The following is a 23,545-nucleotide window of genomic DNA, read 5'->3' on the forward strand; positions in this document are numbered from 1 at the left end:
GCAGGCCGGTGGCCACCAGCCGTGACGTCCCCGTCCCCGTCCCCCCCCCCCAACGGGGCCACCAAGGGACGCAGACGGGCGCGGTGCCGAGCTGTTTTATTTGGGGGGGGGTCACGGGGTGGGGGGTCATGGGGGGGGGTCGTCCCTTGTCCCCTGTGTCCCCCCCCCCCCCCGGTGTCACCCGGGGGTCCCTCAGGGGAAGGATTCGGCCGCGGGGACGGGGAAGGCGGCGGAGCTGATGACGAACACCTTGACGTAATGCACGGCCTGGGGGGGGGGCACGGGGGGCTAGGTGAACCCCCCCCCCCCTCCCTCGGGGACCCTCAGGGGGCTTGGACCCCCCCTGTGTGACCCCCCCCCAAAAAAGTGCCCAGGAACCCCCCGCGTCACCCACCCCAAAAAAGGTCCAGGATCCCCCTTGTTCCCCCCCCCCCCAAAAAGGGTCTGGGACCCCCCCAAAAGTGCCGAGGACCCCCCTTGTCCCCCACCCCCCAAAAAAGGGTTTGGGACCCCCCCCTTGTGCCCCCCCAAAAAAGGGTTCAGGATCCCCCCTTGCCCCCCCCCAAAAAAGGTTCCCTGAACCCACTTGTCCCCCCCCCCAAAAAACACCCCCCAAAAAAGACCCCCCCAAGGACCCCCCCAAAAAGACCCCCCTTCAAGGACCCCCCCTTTCAAGGACCCCCCCCAAGGACCCCTCCCCAAAGGCCCCCCCCCAAAGGCCCCCCCCAAGGACCTCCCTCATAAAGACCCCCCCCAAGGACCCCCCCCAAAAAAAGACCCCCTCATGTCCTCCCCCCCAAAAAGACCCCCCCAAGAACCCACTCCAAAAAGACCCCCCCCAAAAAAGACCCCCTCCAAGGACCCCCCCCAGGATCCCCCCCCCAAAAAGGACCCCCCCCAAAAAAAGACCTCCCCAAGGTCCCCCCCCAAAAAGACCCCCCCCAAGGACCCCCCCCCCAAAAAGACCCCCCCCGTGCCCCCCCCCAAGGCCCCCCCTTACCGCGAAGACGCCGGCGAGGAGGAGGAGGGCGAGGAGGAGGCAGACGAGGGCGAGGAAGACCAGGGGGCAGCCGGGGGGGGGCGTCTGGGGCTGGGGGGCGCCTGCGGGGGGGGGGGGGGAGGGGGCGGGGTCAACCATAGGCCACGCCCACAGAGGCCACGCCCCCTTAGACCACGCCCCCAATCGGTCACACCCGATAGGCCACGCCCCCAAAAGGCCACGCCCCCCCGGCTTACCTGGAGCCTCGCCTCGGCTGCCGCCCCCCTCTCTGGGCACGTCCTCGGTGACATCATCGGTGACGTCATCGGTGATGTCATCGGTGAGGTCATCGCCTGGGCGGCCGGGTTCCTTGAGGGCGGCAGGGGGCTGCCCCTCCCCCGCGCTGACGTCACCCGTGATGTCACCCCCAGCTGTGACGTCATCCTCGGCGCTGACGTCACGCATGACGTCACCCTCGGCACTGACGTCACGGCCAGCGGGGGCTCCCGGGGGGAAGGAGGTGACATCGACGCCCGGGATGGCACCAAGCTCCGCCCCCCACGTGACATCATCGGTGACGTCACCCGCCAGGGCGATGTCATGCCCGGCACCGCCCCCCGGGGTGAAGGAAGTGACGTCATCGTCAAGCGTGACGTCATCGATGGCGTCGTTCCAAGCAGCGGCGCCACCTCCGGCAGTGTCCCCAGGGAAAAAGGAAGTGACGTCATTCGCGCCGGTGACGTCATCGGCGAGGTCAACATCCGGCTTAACCTCTCGGCCAGCCGCCCCTCCCGGCAGGGAGGAAGTGACGTCATCCTTGACGTCATCCTTGGCGATGACGTCACCAGTGAGAAGAGCCCCAGGTGCAGAAGGAGCGACGCCTTCCCCCCCGATGACGTCATCGGTGAGGTCACCGCTGGGGATGACGTCACCAGCTGTGACGTCATCGGCACGGGCGTCCCTGGCGGGGGAGGGAAGGGCCCTGCTGATGATGTCATCGGTGAGGTCATTTGCGGGCATGACGTCACCAATGAGCTCCTCCCCAGGAAGGGAGGAAGTGACGTCATCACCCCTAAAGATGTCCCCACCGATGACGTCATTACTTCCAGGGATGGCGTCATTGCTTCCGGGGATGACGTCATTACTTCCAGTGATGACGTCATCACTTCCAGGGATGACGTCACCCCCAAAGACGTCCCCACCCATGACGTCACCACTTCCCGGGATGACGTCATCGATTCCCGGGATGACGTCACCCCCAAAGATGTCCCTGCCAATGACATCATCGCTTCCGTGGATGACATCATCACTTCTGTGGATGACGTCATCGCTTCCAGGGATGATGTCACCGGCGACGTCATCCCCGGGGATGGAGGAAATGACATCAGCCATGGCGATGATGTCACCGGTGAGGTCATCTTTGCTGCTGACGTCACGGCTGATGTCGCCCCCAGCCAACAAGGAAGTGACGTCACCGTCAGCCTCGGGGACAGCGGAGGGGCCGCCCCCGCCCGCGATGACGTCGCCGGGGGGAGCAGCGGTGACGTCAGCGGTGGTGACATCAGCAGTGACGTCATCGCCGGGGACGTCCTCGTCCTCCGCCGGGGGGGGCCGTCACCGTGATGGTGATGCCACCAGCGGCGCACGTGTCCCCGATGTCCCCATTGTCCCCAACCCCAATGTCCCCAATGTCCCCGACCCTGATGTCCCCATTATCCCCGACCCCATTGTCCCTGTCCCTATTGTCCCCAACCCCATTGTCCCCAACGCCTCTTGGGGCTGTGACATCCCTGTCCCCAATGTCCCCAACCCCAATGTCCCCAACCCCAATGTCCCCGGCCCCAATGTCCCCGACCCCAATGTCCCCAACGTCCCTGACCCCGATGTCCCCAACGTCCTTGACCCCGATGTCCCCAACGTCCTTGACCCCGATGTCCCCAACGTCCCTTGGGGCGGTGACATCCCCGCCCCCAACTTCCCCGCTGTCCCCAAGGCCACCCTCGTCCCCGCCGTCCCTTCGGGGCGGCACCTCCCTGATGTCACTGTCCCCAACGCCCCTCGAGGAGGTGGCGCTCCTGTCCCCGGGGTCCCTGTCCCCAGCATCCTTGTCCCCAGCGTCCCTTGGGGTGGTGACATCCCTGTCCCCAACATCCTTGTCCCCAACGTCCTTGTCCCCAATGTCCCTCAGGGCTGCCACCTCCGTGTCCCCAATGTCCTTGTCCCAAATGTCCCCTGGGATGGGGACACCCCTGTCCCCGGTGTCCCCTGGAGCGGGGACGTCCTTGTCCCCAACGTCCTTGTCCCCATCGTCCTTGTCCCCATCGTCCTTGTCCCCACTGTCCCTTAGGGCTGAGATCTGCGTGTCCCCAACGCCCTTGACCCCAACGTCCTTGTCCCCAATGTCCCTTAGGGCCAACACCTGCATGTCCCCAACATCCTTGTCCCCAAAGCCCTTGTCCCCAGCGTCCCTTAGGGTCGGGACGTCCCCGTCCCCAAAGCCCTCGTCCCCGATGTCCCCAACGTCCTCGTCCCCAGGAATGTCCCCGTTGTCCTTGCCCACTTTGGGGACACCGACGTCCCCAACCACGTCCCTTGGGGCTGGGACATCCCCGTCCCCAGTGTCCCTTGGGGCCACCACGTCCCTGTCCCCAACGTCCCTTAGGGCCGTGACATCTTTGTCACCCCCGTCCCCAATGTCCCCAATGTCCCCGAACGTCCCCAATGTCCCCAACGTCCCCAATGTCCCCGGTGTCCCCAATGTCCCCAACGTCCCCAATGTCCTCAATGTCCCCGATGTCCCTGGTGTCCCCAACGTCCCCAACGTCCCCAATGTCCTCGTCGGCCGGCGCCGCGGTGACGGTGATGGTGATGCCACCAGCCCAGGGGGTGACGGTGACCGCGGGGACACCGGGGGTGGCCCCGTCCCCCTCGGGGACCCCCCCGGGCTGTCCCCAAGGAGGTCGGGGACCCGCTGTGGGGCCGGCGGTGACGTCCCCGCTGGTGGCCGCCGCTGTCACCTCCCCGGGGAGGGGACACGGGGGGGTGGTGCGCGAGCCCCCCTCGGCCATGGGGCAGGGACCTAGGGGGGGGACAGAGGGGAGGGGGACGTCACGGGGGTGGTGGCACAGGGACTGGGGGACACCATTAGGGACGGGGGGACCCCAGGAGGGACCCCAAAAGAGTCGGGGGGACCCCAATAGGGACAGGGGGACCCCAATAGGGACGGGGGGAGGACACGGGGATGGGGGACCCCAATAGGGACAGGGAGACCCCGATAGCGGTGGGGGGACCCCAATAGGGACGGGGCACCCCGAGAGGGACGGGGGGACACGGGAGGGACCCCAATAGGGACAGGGGGACCCCAGGAGGGATGGGGGGACCCCAATAGGGTTGGGGGGGACACAGGAGGGACAGGGGGGACCCCAATAGGGACAGGGGACACAGGATTTGGGGGGGGGACCCCAATAAGGGGGGACAGGAGGGGGACACGTGGTGGGGTCCTGGGTGTACCTGACGCCCTGAGGGCCGCTTTCGGGGTCCCAAGGCCGATTTCGGGGTCCTGAGGCCGATTTTGGGGTCCAAAAACAGGATTTCAGGTCCCGGTGCTGTTTTTTTTTAGGATCCTGTTGGGATTCGGGGGGTCCTGGCGCTGCTTTTGGGGTCCTGCTGCGGGTTTACAACATCCCAGGGGTGGTTTTGGGGTCCTGCTGCGGGTTTTGGGGTCCTGGAGTCACTTTTGGGGTGCCCCCTCAGGCTCCCGGGGCCGCTTTTGGGGTCCGCATCACAACATCAGCGCCGGAGCTGCCGCTTTTGGGGTAAAATATCCAGGTTTGGGGTCCTGGTATTGGGCTGGGGGCTTACAGGCTCCTGGTGCTGCTTCCGTGGTCCCAATCCAGATTTTGGGGTGCCGTTTTCGGGGTGCAGCTTTTAGGGTCCCCGTTTTAGGGTCACAGACCGTCGGAGGATCCCGGCGCTGGTTTCGGGGTCCCGGAGCCGGTTTTGGGGTGCCCCGACCGCGTTCAAAATCCCAGCGTCAGTTTCGGGGTCCTGGGGTCCTGGTCCTGGTCCTTTTTTGGGGTCCTGGTCCAACTTTTGGGGTGCCACGGCCAGTTTTGGGGTGCCAAAAGCCCCTTTTGGGGTTCTTCAGCGCCTTTTGGGGTCCTGGTCCCACTTTCGGGGTCCCTCAGCGCCTTTTGGGGTTCTCCAGCCCCTTTTGGGGTCCCGGTCCCACTTTTAGGGTTCCTCAGCCCCTTTTAGGGTTCTTCAGCCCCTTTTGGGGTCCTGGTCCCACTTTTGGGGTTCTTCAGCCCCTTTTGGGGTCCTGGTCCCACTTTCAGGGTTCCTCAGTCCCTTTTGGGGTTCTTCAGCCCGTTTTGGGGTCCCCCAGGCCGTTTCGGAGCCGCTCCCAGTTTCGGGGTCCCTCTTTAGGGTCCCAGCGCCGTTTCGGGGTCCCGCTGCGGGTGCCGGGGGGGGGCGGCGCCAGCGGCTCCCAGCAGCCCCTGCCCGGCCCCGCTGCTATTTCGGGGCCGGCGGTGCCTGGGGGACGCTGAACCAGATCCGACAGCGGGGGGACGGGGGCGGGGGGGGCGGCACTGGGATGCCGGGGCCCCCCCTGAAACACTTGGATCCCCCCCCACAAAACCCCTGGGCCCCCCCCCCAGAACATGATCCCCCTCCCAAACCACCTGGGCCCCCCCCCAAATACCTGGGGTCCCCCCAAAGCACCTGAGACCCCCCCCAAATCCTCTGCCCCCCCCCAAAACATCTTGGCCCCCCCCCCCCCAAAACCTGGTGCCCCCCCCAAACCACTTGGGGCCCCCCCAAAACCCCTGGGGCCCCCCCAAAACATCCTGCCCCCCCCCCCAACGTTTAGGAACCCCCCCAATATCTGAGACACCCCCACCCCAATATCTGGGACCCCCCCCCCGCCCCCTCCCCTCCACCCCCAATGATTTGGGGGGGCCGAGCTGAGACCCCCCCAGCCCCTGCCCCCCCCCATGAGAATAACGAGGCGGGGGCTCGTTATGGGGTTTTTTATGGGGTTTATTGGGGGCCGGCTGCGTCCTCGGGGGGGCCCAGGGCTTGCAGGGCCTGGGCCAGGCGGGCGAGCTCGGCCTGGATGCTGGCAACCTGGGGGGGGGGCATAGATGTGGGGGCGTTAATTAGGGCAGCGCTAACGAGGGGGGCACAGGCACCCCCCCCCCAAGCAAGAAAACGCACTAACGAAGCCCCTCCCCGTTAGCAAAATGCCCTCAATTTGGTCTAATTATGGGGATTAGCGCTAACTAGGGTTGTACCTGACGCTGCTGGGAGGGGGGGGGCGGCGTCGGCCCCCCCCGGGGCGAGGGCCTGGAGGCGGCGCTGGAGGCTGCGGCTGCGGGCGCTGAGCCGGGCGCGCTCGGCCGAGGGCTCCACCAGGCCCTGGGGGGGACAGGGGGGGTCCCCCAAACATCCCATAATGCCCCTGGGGTCCTCCAGCATCCCATAATGCCCCAGGGTCCCCCCAATATCCCATAATGCCCCTGGGGTCCTCCAGCATCCCATAATGCCCCTGGGGTCCCCCAACATCCCATAATGCCCCTGGGGTCACCCCCAAATCCCACAGTGCCCCTGGGGTCCTCCACCATCCCATAATGCCCTGGGGTCCTCCAGCATCCCACAATGCCCCTGGGGTCCTCCAGCATCCCATAATGCCCCAGGGTCCCTCCAATATCCCATAATGCCCCTGGGGTCCTCCAGCATCCCATAATGCCCTGGGGTCACCCCCAAATCCCACAGTGCCCCTGGGGTCCTCCACCATCCCATAATGCCCTGGGGTCCTCCAGCATCCCACAATGCCCTGGGGTCACCCCCAAATCCCACAATGCCCCTGGGGTCCTCCACCATCCCATAATGCCCTGGGGTCACCCCCAAATCCCACAATGCCCCTGGGGTCCTCCAGCATCCCACAATGCCCCTTGGGGTCACCCCCAAATCCCACAATGCCCCTGGGGTCCTCCAGCATCCCACAATGCCCCTTGGGGTCACCCCCAAATCCCACAATGCCCCTGGGGTCCTCCAGCATCCCATAATGCCCCAAGGTCCCCCCAATATCCCACAAGGCCCTGGGGTCCCCCAACATCCCATAATGCCCCCGGGGGTCCCTCAGTATCCCACAATGCCCCGGGGCCCACCTGCAGGCAGACGTAGACGTGGGTGCCGGGGCCGGCCGGGGCCCCCACCCAACCGGGCCCCAGCTCTGGCTCCGCCCCCTGCGCTGGCTCTGCCCCCTGGGGGAGGAGCCTCAGCGGCCCCGCCTGCGCCAGGGCTTGGAGGGTGGGGCCCAGCTCCTCCAGCGCCTCCCTCGTCTCCTCCGGGCACCGCACGGCCACTGCGCACAGCATGCTGGGATAGCCCTGCCTCCAACACGGCTGCCCCACCAATCACCTTCCTCCCCGCGGGATAGCCCCGCCTCCAAGATGGCCGCCCAACCAACCACCTTCATACCCCTGGGCTAGTCCGCCTCCAAGATGGCCGCCCAACCAACCACCTTCAAGTCCTGCCTCCAAGATGGCTGCCCCACCAATCACCTTCATGTCCCACCTCCAAGATGGCCGCCCCACCAACCACCTTCATTTCCCACTTCCAAGATGGCTGCCCAACCAACCACCTTCATGTCCCGCCCCCACGATGGCTGCTCCACCAATCACCTTCCTCCCCGCGGGATAGCCCCGCCTCCAACATGGCCGCCTCTAGTGGGAACCATCATTTTAGGTGCTCCCTAGCAACCACCCCTTACACCCCAGTGCATGCTGGGACATGTAGTCCCATAGCCCTGGCCACCATCTTGAGGCCCCATCGGCCATCTTGGGCCTCGACGCCCCCCATTCCCATCAGCCCCCAGCCTCCATCTTGAGGCCCTGTCGGCCATCTTGGGCCTCAATAACCTCTACTTCTGTCGGCCATCTTGGGCCTTGACGCCCTCCCCTCCTGTCAGCCATCTTGGGCCTTGATGCCCCTGTCAGCCATCTTGGGCCTCAATGCTCCCGTCAGACATCTTGGGCCTCAATGCTCCTGTCGGCCATCTTGGGCCTCGACGCCCTCCACTCCCTCCCATATCCCGTCAGCCTCACCGTGCCCCGACGCCCCCCGCCCCGTCTCCCTCCCCGTCGGCCATCTTGAGCCCCGGCGGCACTCACCGGGCGGCCGCGCGGCGCCGAGGCGGAAGGTTTCCCGGAGAGCCCGCACGGCCCTGGCCACCTCCCGCATGGCCTCCACCTCGGCCTCCACCTTGGGGCAGCACCAGTGGGCCTGGGGAGGGGGCAAAAAACGAATTAGGATGGGTGAAGAAGGGAGGGGAGCACCCAAAGGACCCCCCCCCCAGCCCCCGGCACGGCGCGGCACCCACCAGGATGGCGGCGTCGGGGAAGGGGGCGAGGCAGATGGTGGGGGAGGCCGGGGAGGCCCGGGGCAGGCGCTGCCACAGCTCCTCGGCCAGGAAGGGGGCGAAGGGGGCGAGGAGGCGCAGCCCCAGCTCGGCGCAGCTCAGCAGCGTCTGGTGCGTCTCGGCGGCCTCCCCGGGCCCGCGCAGCACCGGCTTGGTGGCCTCCTGCGGGACGGACGGACGGACGGAGGTTAAAGGGAGGCCGGAGGGATGGACGGAGGCCAAAATGGGGTGAGGCCGGGAGGTTTTTGGGGAGAAACAAGAGGTTGGATGGACGGACAGACGGACGTGGTCAAGGGTGGGTAAAGGTCAATGACGAGAGGATGGACAGACAGACGGAGGTCGAGGGGAGGCTGGATGGACAGATGGAGGCCAAAATGGGGTGAGGCACAGAGGGTTTTTGGGGAGAAACAAGAGGTTGGGTGGACAGACAGACGGACGTGGTCAAGGGTGGGTAAAGGTCAACGATGAGAGGCCGGACAGACAGACAGATGGACAGAGGAGGTCGAGGGGAGGCCGGACAGATGGACGGAGGCCAAAATGGGGTGAGGCACACAGGGATTCTTGGGGAGAAACAAGAGGTTGGGTGGACAGACAGACAGACGTGGTCAAGGGTGGATAAAGGTCAATGATAAGTAGGATGGACGGACAGACGGACACGGACATGTGGCCTCAAAGAGACACAACAGGTTGGGCGGGACGGACGGACAGACGGACGCGCTCATTGAGGTGAGGCCGGGCTGACGTCAGGGCTCGAGGAAGCCCGGCGGACGGACAGACAGACACCGGCACCCGGTTAAAGGCGGGGTCGGGTGGGACAGACGGACGGACAGCCTCAACAGGATGTAAGCAATGTCCAGGGTGACGCAAGGGGTGGGGTGGGACAGACGGACGGGTGAGGTCAACAGGGGGAGGCTGGGCCCGGGAAGATCTGATGAGCAGGGCTGGACGGACAGACGGACAGGGTCAACCAGGCGGAAAGGGGTTGGGTTTAATGGTCAAGGAGCTACAACAGGTTGGGCGGGACGGACAGACGGACACGGTCACGGAGGTGGGAAGGGGTTGGGTTCAAAGAGCTACGAGGAGTTGAGTAGGACGGACAGACGGACAGGGTCAGCGAGGTGAAGATGGGCTGGGTGGGATGGACAGATGGACACGGTCAACGAGGTGAAGATGGGTTGGGTTCGGAGAACTATGAGAAGCTGGGTGGGACGGACAGACGGACAGGGTCAATCAGGTCAAGATGGGTTGGGTTCAACGTTCAAAGAGCTACAAGGAATTGGGTAGGACGGACAGACGGACATGGTCAATGACGTGGAAATGGGTTGGGTTCAACGTTCAAGGAGCTACGAGGAGCTGCGTAGGACGGACAGACGGACATGGTCATGGAGATGAAGATGAGTTGGGTTCAACGTTCAAAGAACTATCAAGGAATTGGGTGGGACAGACAGACGGACATGGTCAACCAGGTCAAGATGGGTTGGGTTCAACGTTCAAAGAGCTACAAGGAATTGGGTAGGACAGACGGACACGGTCAACGAAGTGGAAATGGGTTGGGTTCAACGTTCAAGGAGCTATGAGGAGTTGAGTAGGACGGACAGACGGACACGGTCAACGAGGTGAAGATGGGTTGGGTTCAATATTTAAAGAGCTACGAGAAGTTGAGTAGGGACGGACAGACGGACATGGTCATGGAGATGAAGATGGGTTGGGTTCAACGTTCAAAGAACTATCAAGGAATTGGGTGGGATGGACAGACGGACACGGTCAACCAGGTCAAGATGGGTTGGGTTCAACGTTCAAAGAACTACAAGGAGCTGGGTAGGACGGACAGACGGACACAGTCAACGAGGTGGAAACGAGCTGGGTTCAAAGATCTACAAGGAGCTGGGTAGGACGGACAGACGGCCCCGCTCAACGGCGCACAACTGAGCCCGACACCCTTGGAGGCATAAAAGGACAGACGGACGACCCCAGGACGGACGGACGGACGGACGGACGGCCACCCACCAGGTAGACGTCGCAGAAGGAGCGCAGCCAGAAGTGGTGGGCGGCGGCCACGGCCCCGTGCACCTCCAGCGCCTCCATGCGCCGCCCGTACTCGCCCGCCGCCCGCGCCAGCCGGCTCAGCACCCAGCGGTCCATGGGGCTCCGCGGCGCCGCCTGACGAGGAAGAGGAGGAGGAGGAAGGCACATTATTACGGCGCTGGGGGGGGGTCTTTAGGGTGTCCCCCCCCCCCCTTTTTATTACCTCCTCGGGGGGCCGGGGACGAAGTCGGGCCCCAGCGCGGCGAGGACGAACTTGACGGCGTTCCAGACCTTGTTGCAGAAGTGGCGGTAGCTCAGGACCGTGGCCACGTCCAGGCGGATGTCGTCACCTGGGGGGGGGCGTAGGGGGTGTTTTTTTATGGGGGGGGGACACACACGCTCACGGGGTGCCCCCCCAGGGGGACACGGGGATGGGGTCCCCACCCGGTGCTCACCGTGGGCGTTGTGGGAGCACAGCGCCATGCGCAGCGCGTCCGTGCCGCACTCGGGGATGCCGTGGGGGAACTGGCGCCTCTGGGGGGGGACACACAAAGGTTTGGGGGGTCACGAAGGTCTGGGGGGGTCACGCAGGGGTTTGGGGGGGTCACAGAAAGGTTTTGGGGGGGGTCCCAGGTCCCACCTGGCCCTCTGAGGCCACCGCGAGCTCGTGGGGGTCGAGGTTGCTGCGCTGGAGCTTCTCCTGCAGCTCCTGCAAGACAGGAGACCCTACAATAATAAACAAATCTTTTCCGTCTTTGGGAGACCCTGCGATAACAAACCAAGGCAGAAAAGATTTGTTTGTTATCGTAGGGTCTCCCAGAAAGAGAGAGAAAATAACTGTTTGTTATTGCAGGGTCTCCCAAGAAGGAAGAAGAACTACTTGTTATTGTAGGGTCTCTTAAAGAAGGAAAAGGGATCGGGAGACCCTACAATAACAATTCTTTTCTGTCTTTGGGAGACCCTACAATAACAAACAACAACAGAAAAGGTTTGTTATTGTAGGGTCTGCCAAGAGAGAAAGAAGAACTGCTTGTTATTGTAGGGTCTCCCAAGAAGGCAGACAAACTGCTTGTTATTGTACGGTCTCTTAAGGAGGAAAAAGAATTGGGAGACCCTACAATAACAGACAATTCTTTTTTGTCTTTGGGTGACGCTACAATAACAAACAAAAGCGGAAAAGGTTTGTTATTGTAGGGTTTCCAAGAAAATGAGAAGAACGGCTTGTTATTGTAGGATCTCTTCAGAAAGGAAGAAGAATTGGGAGATCCTACAATAACAAACGACTCTTTTTTGCTTTTGGGAGACCCTACAATAACAAAGACGGAGAAGAACCGTTCGTTATTGTACGGTTTCCCCAAGAAACGAGAACTATTTGTTGTTGTAGGGTCTCCCGAGCAAGAAAGAAGAACTTCTTGTTAGTGTAGGGTCTCCCAAGGGAGAAGACTGTTGTAGGGTCTCCCAGGGCGGCCCTTTGTTATTGTAGGGTCTCCCAGGGCAGCCCTTTGTTATTGTAGGACCTACCTGAAGGGAAGCACCCGCGATGATGTCCTGGGGGTCGATGACGTTCCCCAGGGACTTGCTCATCTTGCGCCCTTGGGCGTCGCGCACCAGCGAGTGCAGCAGCACCTGGAAGGGGTGGAAATAATGCCGGGGGGGGCCCTGGGGACCCCAAGGGGACCCCAAAGGGCCGGGGGGACCCCAAAAAGTTGGGGGGGGACCCCAAAAGGTACCTGGGAGAAGGGCAGGCGCCCCGTCAGCTCCTGGCCCAGCATGACCATGCGCGCCACCCAGAAGAAGAGGAGGTCGCTGCCCGTCTCCAGCACGCTCGTGGGGTAAAAACGCCGCAGGTCGGGGGTCTGGGGGGGGGGGACACGGGGGGGGGTGACGGGGGGGGGACACTGGGGGGGTCGCGTCCCACCCCACCGCCCCCCGGGGGCAGCGCTCACCTCGTCGGGCCAGCCCAGCGCGGCGAAGGGGAAGAGGGCGGAGGAGAACCAAGTGTCCAGGACGTCGGGGTCTGGGGGGGTGGGGGGCGTAAAAATATTGGGGGGGGGCCCCCAAGGGTATGGGGGGTCCCCAAGGAACTTAGAGCCAAGGAAGGGGGCGTCTGGGGGGGTTGTGGGGGTGATAGGGGTGCTGGGGGGGGAATTGGGGTGCTAGGGGGGTATTGGGGTGGTGGGGGGAATTGGGGGTGGTTTTTGGGGGGCTGGGGGGCTCCTGGGGGAGATGGGGGGTGCTGGGGGGGAAATTGGGGTGGTTTTGGGGTTGTTTGGGGACAAAATTGGGGTGCTGGGGGCTTCTGGGGGGTTGTGGGGGTGATATGAGGTGCTGGGGTGGGTTTTGGGGCGCTGGGGAGCACTTTTGGGGCCCTGGGGGGAATTGGGGTGCTGGGGGTGTTTTTGGGGGTGCTGGGGGGTAATTGGGGTGCTGGGGGTGGGTTTTGGGGTGCTGGGGGGCAATTTGGGGGCGCTGGGGGGGAAATTGGGGTGGTTTTGGGGTTGTTTGGGGACAAAATTGGGGTGCTGGGGGGCTTTTGGGGGGGTTGTAAGGGTGATATGGGGTGCTGGGGGTGGGTTTTGGGGTGCTGGGGGGCAATTTGGGGGCGCTGGGGGGAATTGGGGTGCTGGGGGTGGGTTTTGGGGTGCTGGGGGGAAAATTGGAGTGGTTTTGGGGTTGTTTGGGGACAAAATTGGGGTGCTGGGGGGCTTCTGGGGGGGTTGTGGGGGTGATATGAGGTGCTGGGGTGGGTTTTGGGGCGCTGGGGAGCACTTTTGGGGTGCTGGGGGCACTTTTGGGGCCCTAGGGGGAATTGGGGTGCTGGGGGTGTTTTTTTGGGGGTGCTGGGGGGGTAATTGGGGTGCTGGGGGTGGGTTTTGGGGTGCTGGGGGGCAATTTGGGGGCACTGGGGGGGGGGGAAATTGGGGTGGTTTTGGGGTTGTTTGGGGATAAAATTGGGGTGCTGGGGGGCTTTTGGGGGGTTGTAAGGGTGATATGGGGTGCTGGGGGTGGGTTTTGGGGTGCTGGGGGGCAATTTGGGGGCGCTGGGGGGAATTGGGGTGCTGGGGGTGCGTTTTGGGGTGCTGGGGGGCAATTTGGGGGCACCGGGGGGAAGTTGGGGCACTGGGGGGCACTTTTGGGGTGCTGGGGGCACTTTTGGGGCCCTAAGGGGGAATTGGGGTGCTGGGGGTGTTTTTTGGGGGTGCTGGGGGGGTAATTGGGGTGCTGGGGGGGTTGTAGGGGTGATGTGGGGTGTTGGGGGGCACTTTTAGGGTGCTGGGGGAGAAATTGGGGTGGTTTTGGGGCTGCTTCAGGACAAAATTGGGGCGTGGGGGTGGTTATGGGGGGGGTTATGGGGGTGATTTGGGGTGCTGGGGTGGGTTTTGGGGCGCTGGGGGGCAATTTGGGGGCACTCGGGGAAATTGGGGTGGTTTTGGGGTTGTTTGGGGACAAAATTGGGGTGCTGGGGGGCTTTTGGGGGGGGGGGTTATGGGGGTGATATGGGGTGCTGGGGTGGGTTTTGGGGTGCTGGGGGGCACTTTTGGGGCCCTGGGGGGAATTGGGGTGCTGGGGGGGGGTAATTTTTTTTGGGGGGGGTGCTGGGGGGGGTAATTTTTTGGGGGGGGGGGGGCTTCACCTTGCTGGAGCTGGACGTCGGCGGGGGGGCAGCGGCAGGCGCGGGCGGCGGCGGCGCGGGCTTCGTCCTCGCTGCGCCCCACGACCCAGAGCCCCCGGGGGGTCGCCTTCGGGGTGGGGGTCGTCGCCTTCGGGGGGGGGCCCCCACCCGGTACGCCGGCACCCGGTGCCCCCACCACAGCTGCCGCGAGAGGCACCAGTCCCTGCCAAAATTGGGGGGGGGGGGGGGAATTGGGGACCCCGGGGGATTTGGGGACCCCCGGGGGGATTTGGGGGCACCTGGGGGCACTCGGGGGGGGATTTGGGGTTATCCAGGGGGGATCTGGGGGCACCTGGGGGGATTTAGGGAAACGGGGGGGGGGATTTGGGACCCCCCGGGGGGATCTGGGGGCACCCAGGGGGATTTGGGGGCATGCAGGGGGTATTTGGGGACCCCCCGGAGGGATTTGGGGGCACTAAGGGGGATTTAGGGGCACCTGGGGGATTTAACGACCACCCCCAGGGGATTTAGGGGCACCCAAGGGGATTTGGGGACCCCCCCCGGGGGATTTAGGGGCACTAAGGGGGATTTGGGGGCATTTGGGGGCACCCGGAGGGATTTGGGGGCATCCAAGGGGGATTTGGGGACCCCCCAGGGGGACTGGGGGCACCTGGGGGGCTTCAGGGACCCCCCAGGGGGATTTGGGGTCACTCGGGGGGGATTTGGGGACCCCCCAGGGGGATTTAGGGGCGTCCAGGGGGATTTGGGGGCACCTGGACGGATTTGGGGTCATCCAGGGGGATTTGGGGACCCCCCCAGGGGATTTAGGGGCACCTGGGGGGATTTAGGAAAATGGGGGGGGGGGATTTGGGGTCCCCCCAGGGGGATTTAGGGGCACCTGGAGGGATTTGCCCCCCCCCACCCCCAGGGGATTTAGGGGCACCCAGAGGGATTTGGGGGCATTTGGGGGCACCCAGGGGGATTTGGGGACCCCCCCCAGGGGGATTTGGGGGCATCCAGGGGGGATTTGGGGAACCCCCAGGGGATTTAGGGGCACCCAGGGGGATTTGGGGACCCCCCAGGGGGATTTGGGGGCATCCAGGGGGGATTTGGGGACCCCCCCAAGGGATTTAGGGGCACCCAGAGGAATTTGGGGGCATTTGGGGACCCCCCAGGGGGATTTAGGGTCACTTGGGTGGATTTGGGGGCATCCAGGGGGACTTGGGGACACCCGGGGGAGGATTTAGGGACCCCCGGGGAGGATTTAGGGGCACCCAGGGGGATTTGGGGACACCCCGAAGAATTTGGGGACCCCCGGGGGGATTTAGGGCCGCCCCCCCGCGCCGCCCCTCACCCCGCGTTGTCCATCCACGTCTTCCAGTTCTTCTCGTGGAATTTGGGGACGAGCTGGAGGCGCCCCGACGTCACCGCCTGGGGGAGGGGACGCGGGGGGTCAGGGGACAGTTATCGGGGTGCCCCCCCCCCCAAATAACGTGTGTCCCCCCCCGCGTCACCTCGCGGGCGCGCTGCGCCATCTCCCGGCACCGCAGGAACCACTGGCTCTTGAGCAGGTACTCGATGACGTCCCCCGAGCGGCTGCGGGGACACCGAGGCCAGCTCCGTGTCCCCGAGGGGGTTGGGGACGCGTCGGGGGGGGGCGCTTGGGGACGTTTTTTTTGGGGGGGGGGGGTTACCTGCAGAGGGGCAGCGTCATGGGGTGGTCCCGGGAGCCGCGGTACAGCCCCCGCTCGGCCAGCGCCGCCACCACCCGCTCGCGGGCCTCGAAGCGGTGCACGCCCTGGGGACGCGGGGACGCGGTGGGGACGCGGGCGGGGACACAGGGGGGACACGGGGGGACACGGGGACGGAGTTTGGGGACGTGGGGACGGAGATTGGGAACACGGGGCCACCCGGGGGCCACCCGGGGGCCACCGAGGGGATGCCAGGGGACACGGAGGGGACACAGAGGGGACCCCAGGGGACAGGAGGGGGACACAAGGGGACACGGGGGGGATACAGGGGGACACGAGGGGACCCCAGGTGGCCCCAGGGGACACCGAGGGGACACGGAGGGGACCCCAGGGGACACCGAGGGGACACGGGGGGGACATGAGGAGGACACGAGGGGACCCCAGGGGACACTGAGAGGACACAGGGGGGACACGAGGGGGACCCCAGGTGGCCCCAGGGGACACTGAGGGGACACGAGAGGACCCCAGGGGACACAGGGGGGACCCCAGGGGACACTGAGGGGACACAGGGGGACACTGAGAGGCCATGGGGGGGCCACAAGGGGACCCCAGGTGGCCCCAGGGGACAGGAGGGGACATGAGGGGACACGGGGGGACCCCAGGGCACATGGAGGGGACATGAGGGGGTCACGAGGGGCCACGAGGGGACCCCAGGTGGCCCCAGGGGACACTGAGGGGACACGGGGGGACCCCAGGGGACACTGAAGGGGACCCCAGGGGACATGCAGGGGACACTGAGAGGACCCCGGGGGACACAAGGGGACATAGGGGGGAATACAGAGGGGACCCCAGGGGCCATGAGGGGACCCCAGGGGACAAGAGGGGACCCCAGGGGACCCCAGGTGGCCCCAGGGGACACTGAGGGGCCACGAGGGGACCCCAGGGGACAGGAGGGGACACGGGGGGACCCCAGAGGACACGGAGAGGGACATGAGGTGACCCCAGGTGACCCTAGGGGACACTGAGGGGACACGAGGGGACCCCAAGTGACCCCAGGTGGCCCCAGGGGACACTGAGGGGCCACGAGGGGGCCACGAGGGGACCCCAGGTGACCCTAGGGGACACGGGGGGACACTGAGGGGACACGGGGGGACATGAGGGGACACCGAGGGGCCACCGAGGGCCCCGGGGGGCCCTACCTGCAGCCACCCCCCCCCGGGGGCCGCATGGTGCCATCGTCCCCGATGACGCCGAGCCGTGGCAGCCCGTGGGCGCGCGCCAGCGCCAGGTCGGGGTGGCCGTGCCCCGGCGTCACCTTCACCGCCCCTGGGGACGCGGGGACAGCGTGGCGGCCCCGCCCCCGCCCCCAGCGCCCCCCCAGACCGGGACCAGTTCCCCCCCCCCAAACCGGTCCCAGTCCCATTCACCCCCCCCGACCCCATGCTGGCCCCGCTCCCAGTCCCATCAACCCTCTGACCCCCACACTGGTCCCAGTTCTCCACCCAAACTGGTCCCAGTCCCGCCCACCCCCGACACCCCATCCTATACTGGTGCCAGTGCTCCCCCACAACTGGTCCCAGTCTCTCCCCTGACCCCATACTGGCCCCAGCGCCCCCCATACTGGCTCCAGCCCCTCCCCCAGCCCCATACTGGTCCCAGTTCCTCCCCCGACCCCATACTGGTCCCAGCACCTCCCATACTGGTCCCAGTCCCTCCCCTAGCCCCATACTGGTCCCAGCCCCCCCATACTGGGCCCAGTCCCTCCCCTGGCCCCAGCCCCCCATACTGGTCCCAGTCCCTCCCTCGGCCCCATACTGGTCCCAGCCCCCATACTGGTCCCAGTGCCCTCCCATACTGGTCCCAGTCCTCCCCTCCCATACTGGTCCCAGCCCCCATACTGGTCCCAGCGCCCCCCCATACTGGTCCCAGTCCCGTCCCAGTACCGGTGCCTCGGTCGGGCTCCACGCTGGGGTCGGTGATCACAGGCAGCAGCCGCCCGGTGAACGGGTGCCGGAGGTGGCGGCCATGGAGATGCTGGGGGGGGGGGCGTGGTCACAACAGGCCCCGCCCCCACAAGCCCCGCCCCCTTAAACAGGCCCCGCCCCCCAAAAGACCCCACCCACTACATTAAGAGTACCCGGGCCCCACCCACCGCATTGCCCCTTTAAGACCACCCAGGCCCCCACCCACACAAGCCCCGCCCCCTGCCGTGAAGCCCCGCCCCTTTCCAGACGCCCCGCCCCTTCGCTAAGCCCCGCCCCCTGGCCTCAAAGCCCCGCCCCCTGGGGCAACCCCTCCCCTCCCTGGACTCACCCAAAGGCCCCGCCCACCAACCACGCCCACTGGAGCCACGCCCACTGGAGCCACGCCCACCGAAGCCACGCCCACCGAGGCCCCGCCCCCTCACCGTGTACCGGGGGTCCTCGGGGTGCACGGCCACGGCCACGTCCCCCAGCATGGTCTCGGGGCGCGTGGTGGCCACCGGCAGCTCCAGGCCTGGGGGGGGGGACAGGGGACACGGCGGGGACACGTTGGGGACACGTCTGGGGACACGGCGGGGACACGTCTGGGGCACGGCGGGGACACGGTGGGGACACTTTTGGGGACAGGGGACATGTTTGGGGACACGTTGGGGGCACGGTGGGGACATGTCGGGGACATGGGGACACGTTGGGGACACGGGGACACGGTGGGGACATGTTGGGGACATGTCGGGGACATGGGAACACGTTGGGGACACGTCAGGGACACGGGGACATGTTTGGGGACACGTTGGGGGCACGGTGGGGACATGTCGGGGACATGGGGACACGTTGGGGACACGTTGGGGACACGGGGACATGTTTGGGGACACGTTGGGGGCACGGTGGGGACATGTTTGGGGACAGGGGACACGGTGGGGACATGTTGGGGACATGTTGGGGACATGGGGACACGTTGGGGACACGGGGACACGGTGGGGACACTTTTGGGGACATGGGGACATGTTTGGGGACACGTTGGGGGCACGGTGGGGACACGTTTGGGGACAGGGGACACATTTGGGGACACGTTTGGGGACAGGTGACACGGTGGGGACACGGTGGGGACACTTTTGGGGACAGGGACACGTTTGGGGACACGGTGGGGACATGGGGACACGGTGGGGACGTGTTGGGGACATGTTCGGGGACATGGGAACACGTTGGGGACATGTTGGGGACACGGTGGGGACGTGTTGGGGACATGTCGGGGACACGGGAACACGTTTGGGGGCAGGGAACACAGTGGGGACACGGGGACACGTTTGGGGACACGTTAGGGGCACGGTGGGGACATGTTGGGAACATAGGGACACGGTGGGGACATGGGGACACGTCGGGGACACCTTGGGGACATGTTTGGGGACAGGGGACATGTTTGGGGACACATTAGGGGCACGGTGAGGACATGTTGGGGACAAGAGACATGGTGGGGACATGTTTGGGGACAGGGGACACGTTTGGGGACATGTTGGGGACACGTTTGGGGACAGATGACACGGTGGCCACACGGTGGGGACACGTTTGGGGACAGGGGACACGTTTGGGGACACGTTGGGGACACGTTTGGGGACAGGTGACACGGTGGGGACACTTTTGGGGACAGGGGACATGTTTGGGGACATGTTGGGGACATGTGACACAGTGGGGACACATTTGGGGACATGTTTGGGGACAGGGGACACGGTGGGGACATGTTGGGGACATGTCTGGGGACACGGCGAGGACATGGTGGGGGCAGGGGACACGTTTGGGGGCAGGGAACACAGTGGGGACACGGGGACACGTTTGGGGACACGTTAGGGGCACGGTGGGGACATGTTAGGGACATAGGGACACGGTGGGGACATGGGGACACGTCGGGGACACCTTGGGGACATGTTTGGGGACAGGGGACACGTTTGGGGACATGTTAGGGGCATGGTGGGGACATATTTGGGGACAAGAGACATGGTGGGGACATGTTTGGGGACAGGGGACACGTTTGGGGACATGTTGGGGACACGTTTGGGGACAGATGACACGGTGGCCACACGGTGGGGACACTTTTGGGGACAGGGGACACGTTTGGGGACACGTTGGGGACATGTCTGGGGACACGGTGGGGACACGGTGGGGACACGTTTGGGGACAGGGGACACGGTGAAGACATGGGGACACATCGGGGACATGTTTGGGGACACGTTTGGGGACATGGTGGGGACATGTTGGGGACACGTCTGGGGACACGGCGAGGACATGGTGGGGGCAGGGGACATGTTTGGGGACACGTTAGGGGCACGGTGGGGACATGCTTGGGGACATGGGGACACGGTTTGGGGACAGGGGACACCTTGGGGACACGTTTGGGGACAGGGGACACGTTTGGGGACACGTTAGGGGCATGGTGGGGACACGTTTGGGGACAGGGGACATGGTGAGGACAGGGCACACGTTTGGGGACACATTAGGGGCACGGTGGGGACATGCTCGGGGACATGGGGACACGTTTGGGGACAGGGGACACCTTGGGGACACACCAAAGACACGTTTGGGGACACGTTAGGGGCACGGTGGGGACACGTTTGGGGATATGTTTGGGGACAGGAGACACGTCTGGGGACACGTTGGGGACAGGGGACGTGGCGGAGACATGGTGGGGACAGGGGACACGTGGAGAGGGTGGGGGGCAAGGGAGCGTGGGGGAGGGGACACCAGGGGAGAGGGGACACCGAGGGGACACCAAGGTGACACCCTGGGGACCCCAAAGGGCCACCAAGTGCCACCGAGGGCCACCAAGGGAAGGCAAAACCCCAAGGGGACCCCAAAGGGACGCCAAGCGACCCCAAAGGGACCCCCAGGGGGACAAGGGGACACTGGGGGACCCCCTAGGGGACACTGGGGACCCCCGGGTGACACCCAGGTGACACCGAGGTGACACCGAGGTGACACCGGGACCCCCCTCACCGTCGTCCCCCTCCACGGGGTACGCGAAGCTGACGAGGACGCCGAAGGTGACGGGCTGGGGGCAGCCGGGGACGCGCAGCGCCGTGGGGCCCGCCAGCGCCCGCGGCTCCACCTGCGGGGTCCCAAACGACGTCGGGGACAATTCGGGGACAATTTGGGGACAATTTGGGGACATTTGGGGACGGGGCCTCACCTCCACGTCGGCCACGGCGGAGCGCAGGGCGCACGACCAGTTGACCAAGCGCCGCGCGCGCCGCACCAGCCCGGCCCCGTGGAGCCGCACGAAGGCCTCGGTCACCGCCCGCGAGAAGCCCTGGGGGGGGGACAGGGGGACATGGGGACATCGTGGGGACACCCCGGGGACACCCTGGGGACATTTAGGGGACGGGGGGGACAAGGGGCCGCGCTCACGGGGTCCATGGTGAAGACGCGGCGGCTCCAGTCCAGCGACGCCCCCAGCGCCCGCAGCTGCTGCAGGATGGCGGCGCCGTGGCTGCGGGGGGGGGTCCCCAAAGTGTCACCTCCCCCCATGAGGGGGTCCCCAAAGTGTCACCTCCCCCCCAGGGGGTCCCCAAAGTGTCACCTCCCCCACCGAGGGGTCCCCAAAGTGTCACCTCCCCCCCCCCCCGGGGGGAGGTCCCCAAACCCCAACCGTGTCCCCAAACCCTTCCCGTTGTCCCCAAACCGCGTCCCCCATCCCATCCCCATGTCCCCGTGTCCCCAACCCCCGTCCCCGTGTCCCCAACCCCATTCCCATGTCCCCAACCCCTTCCTGGTGCCCCCCACCCCGTCCCCGTGTCCCCAACCTGTCCCCGTGTCCCCAACGTGTCCCCATGTCCCCAACCCCTTGTCCCCCGTCCCCGTGACCCCAACCATGTCCCCAACCCTGTCCCTGTGTTCCCCAAGCCATGTCCCCAACGTGTCCCCCACCCCTGTCCCCAACGTGTCCCCAACGTGTCCCCATGTCCCCAAGGTGTCCCCTCACCGCTCCTTCCAGGCCCAGACCTCGTCCAGGAACTGGGCCCTGCCCAGCTCCTGCCGCCGCTGCCCCCGCTGCTGCCACAGCCAGCGCTCCACCACCGCCTGGGGACACGGGGGGGGACGTCGGGGACATGGGGGCGTTGGGGACACCGGGGGGCATCGGGGACGTTGGGGACATCACAGACATCAAGGGGGGACACCGGGGGGGACGTTGGGGACACTGGGGGGCGTTGGGGACACTGGGGGGAACATTGGGGACATTGGGGGGCGTTGGGGACATGGGGGGCAGCAGGGGGGACGCTGGGGACATCGGGGACACCGGGGGCGTTGGGGACATCGGGGAGGGGACGTTGGGGACATCAAGGGGGGACAGCGGGGGGGACATTGGGGACAGCGGGGGGGGGCGTTGGGGACATCGGGGTGGGCGCTGGGGACATCGGGGGGGGGACACTGGGGACATTGGGGACACCGGGGGGCGTTGGGGACACTTAGGGACATTGGGGACATTGAGGGGGGGGACACTGGGGACACGGGGGGGACACTGGGGACACGGGGGGACACTGGGGACACGGGGGGGACGCGGGGGGCTCACCTGGGTGGCGATGCCGGCGTGGTCGGTGCCGGGCAGCCAGAGCACGGCCCAGCCCTGCATGCGCCGCCTGCCCCCCCCCCCAGCGTTAGGGCCTGGGGGGCACCCGGCGACCCCCCCGAAACCCACAGAGCCCCCCCCAAACCGGCGACCCCCCAAAAACCCAAAGACCCCCCCCCCAAAAAACCGAGGAACCCCCCCCCCAAAACCCAAAGACCCCCCCAAAAGCCGAAGACCCCCCCCCCCAAAAACCCGAGGAACCCCCCAAAACCCAAAGACCCCCCCCCCAAACCCAAAGACCCCCCCAAAAAACCCGAGGAACCCCCCAAAACCCAGCGACCCCCCCCCCCAAAAACCCACAAAGCCCCCCCAAAAATCCCAAGGACCCCCCCAAAACCCACAGAGCCCCCCCCAAAAACCCCAAAGACCCCCCAAAAACCCCACAGAGCCCCCCAAAACCCGAGGACCCCCCTAAAACCCCAAAGACCCCCCCCAAAAACCCATGAGGGCACCCCGACCCCCCCCCCAAAACCCCCTCCAACCCCCCAAACCCCCCCAAACCCCCTCCAACCCCCAAACCCCCCCAACCCCCCTCCCTTCACCCCCCCCCCCCTTCTCCCCCCTCCCCCCAAAAACCCCAAATCCCCGTTTTTCCCCGAAAAAACCCCAAATCCCCCCTCCCCCCCAAAAAACCCCAAAACCCCCCTTTTCCCCCCAAAAACCCCAAATCCCCCTTTTCCCCCTTTTCCCCCTCCAACCCCCCCAACCCCCCCTCCCTTCACCCCCAGCCCCCCCCTTCCCCCCCCCCACCCCCCCCCAAAAACCCCAAAACCCCCTTTTTCCCCCCAAACCCACCCCCCCCCCCCCCACTGACCAGCGCACCAGGGCGTCCTGCAGCGCCACGCCGAGCGCGTGCCCCGCGTGGAGCCGCCCGGTGACGTTGGGGGGGGGCAGCACCAGGCTCAGCGCCCGGCCCCCCTTTCGGGGTCCCCCCCCTTCTTTTAGGGTCTCCGCTTTTCGGGGTCCCCCCCGCGACCCCAAATCCTCCGGGGGGGGCGCGAAGAAGCGGCGCCGCTCCCACCAGGCCCCCCAGGCCGCCTCCACGTAGCGGGGGCTGTACGAGGCCGGCAGGGGCCCCCCGTGGCTGAACCCCAAAAATTCCGTCACGGGGGGGGGCCCCAAAACCCCCCCGACCCCATAAACCCCCCCGACCCCGTAACCCCCCCCCGACCCCATAACCCCCCCGACCCCAAACCCCCCCGACCCCGTAACCC

The 23,545-nt window shown here is 65.9% G+C and overlaps 2 protein-coding genes across 2 annotated transcripts; both read right to left on the bottom strand.

Annotated features, from left to right (window-relative positions):
• Positions 1–106: 106 nt before the first annotated feature.
• Positions 107–3,404, bottom strand: LOC136788324 (putative surface-exposed virulence protein BigA). Its single transcript, XM_066986611.1, has 4 exons — positions 2,655–3,404; positions 1,237–2,575; positions 1,001–1,101; positions 107–267 (listed from the first exon to the last, which is right to left on the bottom strand). Exons 1-4 carry the CDS (start codon positions 3,402–3,404, stop codon positions 193–195), a joined length of 2,265 nt encoding a protein of 754 aa, XP_066842712.1. The 3' UTR covers positions 107–192.
• A 253-nt stretch (positions 3,405–3,657) lies between these two features.
• Positions 3,658–23,507, bottom strand: VARS2 (valyl-tRNA synthetase 2, mitochondrial). The gene is given in 28 exon segments (XM_066986612.1): positions 3,658–4,058; positions 5,969–6,109; positions 6,277–6,400; positions 7,153–7,349; positions 8,158–8,269; positions 8,367–8,567; positions 10,413–10,608; positions 10,654–10,780; positions 10,886–10,964; positions 11,071–11,139; positions 11,952–12,056; positions 12,161–12,286; positions 12,377–12,447; positions 14,065–14,170; positions 14,212–14,266; positions 15,398–15,474; positions 15,558–15,639; positions 15,738–15,841; positions 16,934–16,959; positions 16,962–17,060; positions 17,678–17,768; positions 18,142–18,230; positions 20,702–20,813; positions 20,895–21,014; positions 21,113–21,194; positions 21,687–21,784; positions 22,275–22,341; positions 23,146–23,507. Coding segments are annotated over 28 exon segments (3,519 nt in total).
• Between the last annotated feature and the right edge of the window lie 38 nt (positions 23,508–23,545).

This window comes from Anser cygnoides, chromosome 35, assembly GCF_040182565.1.
Source record: "Anser cygnoides isolate HZ-2024a breed goose chromosome 35, Taihu_goose_T2T_genome, whole genome shotgun sequence".
In the NCBI taxonomy this organism is placed as follows: domain Eukaryota; kingdom Metazoa; phylum Chordata; class Aves; order Anseriformes; family Anatidae; genus Anser; species Anser cygnoides.

Excerpts from the sequence above, each read along its gene's own strand:
- LOC136788324 (XM_066986611.1), bottom strand. The coding sequence starts at position 3,404 with ATGCAGGTGTTGGCCCTAAGGGACATTGGGGACAAGGACGTTGGGGTC. Across the intron at positions 2,576-2,654 it reads GGGACATTGGGGACATTGGG|GACGAGGACGTCCCCGGCGA; the intron begins GTTGGGGACAAT and ends CCCCCGGCGGAG. Across the intron at positions 268-1,000 it reads TCCTCGCCGGCGTCTTCGCG|GCCGTGCATTACGTCAAGGT; the intron begins GTAAGGGGGGGC and ends CCCCCCCCCCAG.